At 46.0% G+C, this 9717-nt stretch overlaps 1 protein-coding gene across 1 annotated transcript in view; it reads right to left on the bottom strand.

Annotated features, from left to right (window-relative positions):
- ZNF550 (zinc finger protein 550) overlaps nucleotides 1–9137 on the bottom strand; it is a 12238-nt gene extending 3101 nt beyond the window's left edge. Inside the window, 3 exon segments of the mRNA XM_008564452.1 lie at nucleotides 3604–3699; nucleotides 6424–6550; nucleotides 9006–9137. Coding sequence (XP_008562674.1) covers nucleotides 3604–3699; nucleotides 6424–6550; nucleotides 9006–9032 — 250 coding nt within the window. The 5' untranslated portion in view covers nucleotides 9033–9137.
- Between the last annotated feature and the right edge of the window lie 580 nt (nucleotides 9138–9717).

The raw sequence follows: 9717 nt of genomic DNA, 5'->3' as shown, positions 1-9717 counted from the left end.
CACCTCGCTCAGCCAGTGAGTGGCCGGTCTGTATGTGGGATCCGAACCCTCGGCGCGAGCGTCGCCGCGCTCCCAAGCGGTACACTGTAGCAGTGCGCCACCGGGCCGGCCCTCAGCACAGTTTTTGATGCAGCGTAAGTGTTCACGAAATTCTGAACTGTTGTCATTATCATTCTCAATACTGCCTTGGGCAATTAGGACAACAGTGACATAAGCATGAACAATTTCAGTGTTGTGGTCTAAGGAATCTAACTACTGTACCTCAAAGAGTAAAGTGTACAATACCATATGTTCAGGAGGACGTAGTGCAATGGTACTCTCATACCTGGCTGGTGACAATGGGAAATAGTGCAGCCACTCTGGAAAAGTATTTGGTAATTCGATTTAAAAGGTGAGCATAGACCTATCTCATGACTCTGCCATTCCTCTCTTGGGTATATACACAATGGAAATGAGTGTTTAAAATATTCATAGCAGCATTCTTCATAATACCCAAATAATGTAAACAATACAAATGTCAATCAGCAGGAGAATGGATAAATACACCCCGATATTTTCACGCACTGTTATGGCACAGTATACAGAATGAACCAAGCTCATGGACACAATGGCGATGAAAGGAAGAAATACAGAAGAGAGAAAATGCTTTGGGGTTCCGATTATATGCATTCACAACCAGTCAAAACTAATCCATAGTGAGTGAGTCTAAATAGTGGCTACCACTGTAGAAAGAGCTATTGACAAGAAGGGGGCAACATGAGACCCCCAAGGTGCTAGAAATATTCTAAATTTTGACCCAGGTGAAGAATTCTTATTTACATATATGTAAAAATTTAAGCTGTACCCTTAAGATTTGTGCACATCATTATATACCTTAGATTTAAAAAAAAATCAAAGAAAATTTAAACAAAAAATATGGAAGTCAAGTATATACATGTCTTCCAAAAATGAGACAACTCTGAGGAGAGTGGCTTTATTAGCAGAGTCAACACAAGTTATAGGCTATTATAAATGAAAAAAGCATTTTATGTTCATTTTCCTAAAGTGTAAGCAACTTGAACATATTTTTATGCTGAGAATAGAGAGGATGAAGATATACACAAGGCAGAAAGAAAATAAGCAAGTTCCCTGAGAACACAAAAGATATGCTGTAGGTGTTGGTAGAGAAACTAGCCATAGAGGTAAGATCTCTTCCACAAATGACAAGAAGGAAAGCCACAGATAAGAGACAGATGTAGATGAATCTTTAAGAGCTTAGGAGCAGGAAAGCTAAGTACATAAACTTTATTATTTTTTTGTGTGTGTCTTTTTTTTTTTTTTTTTTTTCGTGTCCGGCAACGGATCGCAACCCTCAGTGTCGCGCCCGTACCGGACCGGGACCGGGATCGCAACCCTCGGCGTCGCACCCGCACCTCGCTCAGCCAGTGAGCGGGAACCGGTCTGTATGTGGGATCCGAACCCTCGGCGGGAGCGCCGCCGTGCTTCCCAAGCGGCGCACTGTAGCAGTGCGCCACTGGGCCGGCCCCCATAAACTTTATTTTTAACATGAAGTTAATTACAGATGCTCCTCAACTTATAATGGAGTTATAACACAATAAACCTGTTGTTAAGTTGAAAATATCCTATACAAAATGCATTTAATACACCTAATCTACCAAACACCATAGCTTAATCTAGCCTACTTAAATGTGCTCAGAACCCTTACATTAGCCTACAATTGGGCAAAACCATCTAACACAAAGCCTATCTTACAGTAAATATTGAACATCTTATGTAATTTATTGAACACAGTACACTGTAGAGTACAGTACAGGTGTTTACCCTTGTGATTATGTGGCTGACTAGCAGCTGTGGTTTGCTGCTGTCGCCCAGTATTATGACAGAATATCGTACTATACTATACTATATTACATATTACTAGCCCAGGAAAAGGTCCAAATTCAAAATGTGTAGTATGTTTTCTACTGAATGTAAATCACTTTCACACCTATACCATAAAGTCGAAAAATCCTAAATTGAACCATCATAAGTTTGGGGCCATCTGTTCCCAAGCACTGAGACATCAGTTGCTTGAGGAGTGGTAAAGAACTGGAACATGTCTGAGTGGCTGCAAGAGTCAATGCAGGAAAGAGAGCTGACCAGAGACACAGAGCAGATGTGTGGAGACCTGTCAAGAGTCACTGGCATCATCAATCAAAGATGATAGGAGCGTGGACTAGGCTGTTGGCAATGGAGCCAATGAAGGTGGTGGATGTCAGAGATTGAGGGGACATGGATAACGGAAAATAAGCAGGGCTGGAGATGGATGGATGTTGGATTTGATAAAGTTAGAGGAGTCCAGGAGCTGTCTGGGGTATTTCCGGCCTTCTAACCTTCTTGGAAGGCAGGACATTCTCTCAACTGGGTACAGGGGAGGAGTGGGCATGATCCTCAATATCTTTTTAGGCATCATGAGCTCAAGGTGACTCTGAGACAATTAAGTGGAGATATGGGATTCGTGAGAATTTCCGGCCTTCTAACCTTCTTGGAAGGCAGGACATTCTCTCAACTGGGTACAGGGGAGGAATGGGCATGATCCTCAATATCTTTTTAGGCATCATGAGCTCAAGGTGACTTTGAGACAATTAAGTGGAGATATGGGATTCGTGAGATGGGGGGAGGTGTTTGGAACACAGAGTTGAAGGTGGGGCTGGCCAAGAAGACTGAGAGACCACAAGAGAGGTGAGACCATGACTTAGCGGTGATGTCAATCCACTAGGTGGATGGCTCCAGCTAAACTCAGCAGCACAGATGTGGGGCAGAAAAGGCCAAATGTCACCTTAGTGTTTTTAAGGGGCAAGGTGGGGCAGGAACATACAGTGCAAAGGGCTTCTTTTAATATCTGATAGACCAAGAGGAGGATGAATGAATTGATAGTAAAAGTGGAAAAGAGTGGGATACATAGTACGGTGTGGATAGTGGGAGAAAAGGTCCTTTTTCTCTGAATCCAGAAGGAAATGTGTGATATTATTTTTATTCATTACGATTAATGCTATTATATGGATAATACTAACAGCTAACTTGTGTTGACACTATGGACAAGGCACTGAACAAAGCTGTGTCATGATTTATCTAATTACATCCTCAAACAACTCAATGATGCAGAAATTATCATCACTCTGATTTTTTTGAGAATAGGAGCCTGAGGTAAATGTAAACCAAACCCATTTGCTCTGCTTCTTTGACACGCAGCCAACCCCCACTACTCAGTCCCGAGCACCCAGATGCAGCAAATGCCTACTTCTTGTCAATAATATGTGGAAACGAAGTACGTGTACAACCGGGAATGACATCTGCCCTTCCTCTCTAGTGTCCCTTCTGCCAGTTGGGTTATGTTAGAGCAACCTTAAAACTGTCTGTTCACATTAGAAGGCACTTAGGTCTCTTAATAACCATGTGGTTCAGAGCTCACCTGCTGAGAGGCACACTGCACCTTGATGTGAATCAGAGAGAATGAGACCCCCAAGAGGCCACAAGGAGTTTTACATGGCAGTTCAGAGGCAGCTGTCCCCTCCTACTCTGAAGGCCGCCATGACCCCACCTGACCAGGCCTTGGCTACCTACCTGGACAGGTGCTATGTGAGAGGCCTCTCTTCACTGTCCACAGCTCCTCTCCGTACTCCAGCAGGTGGATCAACTCTGGTTGTGAAACCCGATGCCCTGTTGATGGTAAAAGAAACAGGAGAGGGATAATTTGATGTGAAGAATGAAACTTCTCCATCTTGCCTGGGTCTTCATCATGGGCCCAGAACATGAATGAAGCTGTTCCCAAAGTAATCAAAATGGGGATATGAGACCTAAAAACAGGGCATTCCTATGGAGTAAACTGTGCCCCCCCAAAAGTCATGTGTTAAAGCCCTAACTCCCAGTGTAACTGTGTCTGGAGATAGGGTCTTTAGGATGCAGTTAAGATTAAATGAGGTTATAAGGGTGGGGCCCTAATCTGATAAGACAATGGCCGTAGAAGAAGAAGAGACCTTTCTCTTCTCTACACCATGTGAGGACACAGTAAGAAGGCTGTTGTCTGCAAGCTAGGAAGAGGGCCCTCACCAGGAACTGTATCATCTGGTACTTCTCCAGAAGCTCAGAACTGTGAGAAAATAAACTCCTGTTGTTTAAGCCAACCCACTCTATGGTATTTTGTTATGGCAGCCAAGGAGATGAAGACAGGCACAGATCCCATTCTCAGGATGTAGAGGGTAGTGCTGTCTGTCTACACATACCCACTATTCAGGTGAGGTGCATACCACTTTCACACACAGCCATGGGACTCCACAAAGGTGAGCCCCTCCCTCTGGAAGGTATTTTCTAGAATCTAAGGCACTGGTTCTCAAACACCCTGTGCTTCACTTGGCAATGCCTCATTCTAACCTCAAACCAAATTAAACAAAATTTCTTGGGGTGAGACCTGGGCATCAGTACTTTTGAAATCTCTACCAGGAGATTCTGGTGCCCAGAGAGGGTTGAAAATCACTGGTTGAAATAAATTGGCAAATGGCATCCCTGATCATCAGTAGTCTGAGGTAGGCAGGTAACCAAAGATGAATTCTTACTGTGAAAAGAAAGCCTTTATTCCAGTGTGGGAGAAGGTTGAACACAGGTGCCTGCTGCCCCAGTCACGGCTGCAGCATCCCTGAGAGGGAGGCAGCCTGAGGATAAGACAGAAGCCCGAACCAGGGAGAGAGAGCAGAAAGGACCTTAATATCCTTGGTGACCTCACGGGGCTGCTGCATCCCACAAGCCTGAAGCCAGCCCTGCCTTGGAGCTTCTCACTAGGCAAGGTAATAAATTTCCTTCCAGGTGAAACCAGTTTGATCTGGTTTTCTATTACATGCAGCCAAATGCATTAAGTAAAAAACAGGAGGGTCCTTTATAGAAGACCAATTACTGAGGCACAAAGACCCACAGAAATATCAACTGGCAGATTCCAATCCATAGCCCAGGATTCATTCAGACATGTCTCAGTAACGTTCACTGATGTGTACTAAAGCCTGGCTCTTGAGCTCCATGATGGGCTGTGGAAAAGGTGAATCAGACATTCTTTCAGCTCTGCCAGGAGCTGAGTTCTTGCCACCTCAGGGTCTTTTCATATGCTGGTTCTGCCACCTGGAACATTGTTCCTCTTCCCCACCTCCCCACCTAGTTAGGTCTTAACTCAAGTCTCAGCTCCACCTTCACTTCCTGAGATGCCTTCTTTGAAAAACCCATGATAGGTTATGACCCCCTAACTATTTACTCCCAAATTCCCCTAATTTTTCTTTCTATAACTCGTCTCAACTGTCACCTGTAGATTGATGTCTATCTACCTAACTGAACTCAGAGTGACAAGTCTACACAGCACACATGGTGTGTCATCACTTCTAATGGCTTCTGTTTAACCTGGTCCACTTTCCTTAGATATTTTATTCTGAAAGGAATTTAGTTTTGGTCTGGTAAAAGAGAAAGTCAATTTCATTTCCTACAAATAGGATGCTACCATCAAAACACAATGATGAAATAAAAATAATGCCATTAAGTCCCAGTGAGCTCATGCAGACTGCTCAGAGCCACGTTGGAGGCTGTCTCCTCTGCTGAAAAGAGAAATTAACCCTATTTAGGGGAGGGGCATAAAAAACTCAACACTGATCAAAGACTTTTTCATGACAAAAACCAGCACACTGGACAGAGAAGTAAATGAATGGTTTTCTCAGAGTATCTACCCATGCCATTTGAGGACATTCCTGAGCACCCTCTAAAAACATCTCCTGGACCAGTGGAGGATTGAGGACCAGCATCAAGGAAAAAGTGATGATCATGCAGGCATCAAGGGGCCTTTTTACCAATTTGTAATGATGACCATGCTAATAATACTGATTTGATCATCACATATTGTACACAAATACTGATAGTCAAATCTGTACCCCATAAATATATACAATCAATTATGTTTCAAGTGTAAAATTTAAAAAAATAATAGTAATAAAAGGGAGGCCTTTTTACCAAGGTCATGTTGTTTAGGAAGATATCTGGGGGGCACTGATGACAAATGCCTACTGGGTGGCTGCCTGAGAATAGCCCATAACCCATGGACCCTGATAACAGGGCTGTGGAGGCAGCTGATCTCACAATGGTAAATCAATCAAGTTCCCTCCTGTAGAATATGGAATAAGGGCCTCTGACTGAGACCAGAGTATGCTGGGCATTGGGGTGAGGGTTTGTGTTTAGAAGGACTGTTTTTACCCCACCAATCCCTGCTGCAGGAACAGGGAGACCAAGCAGGAGGAGTTAGAACCAGAAACTGCAGGGGCTGTGGGGAGGAAGAAAGGCAGCTTCAGTGACCTTCTTGCCAGCCAAGAATTAAGAAGGAGTCTGGGGTCCCCACAAGGGTGAAAGGTGAGCCATTACCTAGTGAGACTAGGAGCCCGCAGGTCTCCAGCATCACCTCCTGGTACAGGGTTCTTTGGGTCAGGTCCAGCTGTCTCCACTCCTCCTGGGTGAAGGTCACAGCCACATCCTTGAAAGTCACCAACACCTGGAAAGTCAAACAGAAGTACTAGTATTGGCCTTCTGCTACTGGATAGGATCAGAGCCAGTCTCTCAGTCACTGGTGAAGGTGTAGACAGACCCAGCCCTGAATCCCTGAGGCTTCTTGAGGGCCAAGCTCTGTGCTGGACTAAAGGTGGAGGCGGATACTACCTTTGGACACAATGCGATTGTGGCTGAGAGAAAAGCTTCCCACAGGGAAGCCACTAGGGATGACACAGACAGTGGTGATCCCAATCCCATGAGGACTGTGGGGACAGACAGGAAATGCTCTGGGATGTCAGAGGAATGGAAGAAAATGACTGTTATAATAATTCAAATCATGTTACAGCAGCAGCAGCAGCTGAGCCCCACTGGTCCAAGCTGAACGCTTCATGTGCTGTGGTAAAGCAAATAAAAATTTCCACCTCTGGAGCCAGACCCCCAGGGTGTGACTCAGGCTTCTTGAATCTGACATTTTCCAGCGGTGTGACTGTGATGAGGATGTCGCATTATTTCTCTAAGCCTCAATTTCTAAATCAATACAATAATTATTCCCACTTCACCAGGGATTTCTGAGAACTACAGAGAAAATGTTCACAAGGCAGTCACTGGAATGCCTAGCACATGTAAGTGCTTGATGTATTTGGCAACTTTTATTAACCATTCCTGAGGTAAAGACCATCATTACTTCCATGTCACAGTCACCAACCTGGGGCTCAGGCAGCTTTGAAAGTTGCCCAGTCTCACATTTAAGAAGCAGAGGTAGGATTTGAACATCTGGGAAAAGATCTCACAAATCTCCCAGAAGGTGGGCAGGTGAAGGCAAGGGATACTTTAGCTAAAACTAGAACAGCCAGGAAAAGACTATTCTACTAGGTGGCAATGATGTATAGGAAAGATACAGAGGAGCAGCCCTACAGAGATCTGGGGAAGTGTCCCAGACAAAGGGAAGCAAAAGGGCAAAGTCTGCAAAATGAGAAAGAGCTTGGCAAGTTCAAGACTCCTTGGCAGGAGCAGCCCTACAGAGATCTGGGGAAGTGTCCCAGACAAAGGGAAGCAAAAGGGCAAAGTTTGCAAAATGAGAAAGAGCTTGGCAAGTTCAAGACTCCTTGGTTGGATGCAGTGAGCAAAGGGAGAATGAAAGGGGGAACAGAGAAGCTGTTGAAAGGGCAGATTAAGCAAAGGCTGTGGGTCACGCTGGGGGTGAGGGGGATGGATTTATTCTAAACGTGATGGAAGCCCTTAATGGGGAAACGTATTCATTTATCAACCATTTACTGGGTACAATAAATGTCTTCAAGCCAGGCTGTTCTAGGTCTTGGGATATAGCAGCAACAGGTGCTAACATTCCAGAGCTAGAAAGAGATCCTAGACAAGCAACCAAATAAATGAGCAAGACAATGTCAGATGACCATAAATATTCAGAAGACAAGAAAATAGAGCGAGGAGACCAAAGAAATTATGGTCAACTTTAGATGGGAGTAACAGGGTAGGCTTCTTTAAGGAGGTATCGCTGGAAGGAGTCTGAAATAAAGTGAAGGAGGGAGACACACGGATGAGAAATTAATAAGACAAGTTCTGACAGTAATCAGAATGACTGACAGAGAACAACCCAGGCCTCATGTATTTACATCCAAAGGGACACTACAGTCCTGCACACCATCACCGCTGAACTTTTTAATGGACTCACTCTTCACTTATAACTAAATACCTTAAACAGGAAAACATTCACCACTGTCAGTGACGACACAGCTCCACTTGCTGTAAACTGAGAAAAATTCCTTAGCCTGCCCTGCCACCTATTCTGCCCTAGCACAGTAGCAATCCCCAAAATGCCAGTCTCCCCTCTCCCCACTGCAGCCCTTAGTTTTGTAGAGATAAGAGACCAGGGAGTTCCAAAGATCAGACTACTGCTAGGGTAAGCCTCTAAAATCAACACAGGCCCACGAAGTATCTCCGTGGAAACAACATCTACAGGGGATGCTCTCTGGACCACGGTGGGCACTGGGCAGGGACAAACATCACTCACGTACCCTTTCTCGTTCCCTCAACGAGGGAAAAAAAATGGTTAATACTCCTATTTTCTGCCCCCCGCCCCCCAAAAAATAGAGACCAAGGGATGCAGGGGGACTTATTCAAGGTCACAGCCCCGAATCCATACTGAGGACTCCTAACCGCAGACGTTCCACACACATGGTGATGGGGTCAGAGGGGTTCTAAACGCTACATCTCACCTACCACACCGCACCCCATTGGTTGCCATTAATGGTAACCCTCCCCATATAATTCCTGGCTTGGACTCTGGACACGCGACCGAAAGTCACCACAACCTAGGGCTCCGAGAACCAACGGGGAAACGGCAAAGCGAAGGGTCCCAGGACGCCGCCATCCCGCAGAGCGGAGCCGCGGGACTATGTGCGCGGGGTCCAGGGGGATGAAAGCCTGGGGCACAGTCCACTCACCTGTGCCGGGTCTATCCGTACCGCCATCGGACCGTGGGGAGAACGGGGCCGCGTGAGGCAGCTCCCGCGGGATCGAACCCTCCCCAGGCTCCTACAAAGGCGTGGAAGTGGCCCCCATCCTCCTCACTGTTTTTTCCTGCTCGGAACCGCGGGTGTGGACAGACGGGCCACGCCACGAACAAACGTTCACGCCTGCGACGCCGGAAGTTCCGCCCCTGCCAACGAGGGCCGCCAGGCACGCCCCCCTTCTGTGCCGTCATTGGTCCAGCGCACACCGCCGTCCCATTGCCTTCTGGGTAGTGTAGTTTTCCCCAGGCAACTGGCCAGGTAAAGGACGCTCATCTCGCCTACTGGCTAGCGACTAGCGGTCCCCAGCGGGGCTCCGGGAAAAAGGGCATCCACAGAGGCGCTAATGAGGAAGAGGCTTTGGATGCCCTTAAAGGAGACACACCCAGATTTCCTGGCTATGTTTTCTGAAATTTATTTCAGATTCTCATAATGGAGCAAGTGGGCGCACTGTATTGTAAATTTTAAAACATTATTCTGATGCATTAACATCCTCACAGAGAGGCTGTGAGCACTCCACCCAGGCAACCAGGTGCACCAGTGTGATAAAGGTTGGCCCCTGCCACCGAGTTCCTCTTCTTGCCCTCTCCTGTGACCTAGTGACATTCAAATCCACCAGTTAAAAAAATAAATAAATTGGGGAGAG

Source organism: Galeopterus variegatus, unplaced genomic scaffold (genome assembly GCF_000696425.1).
Source record: "Galeopterus variegatus unplaced genomic scaffold, G_variegatus-3.0.2 Scaffold19088, whole genome shotgun sequence".
NCBI lineage: Eukaryota > Metazoa > Chordata > Mammalia > Dermoptera > Cynocephalidae > Galeopterus > Galeopterus variegatus.
This window is presented reverse-complemented; position numbering and strand designations above follow the sequence as displayed.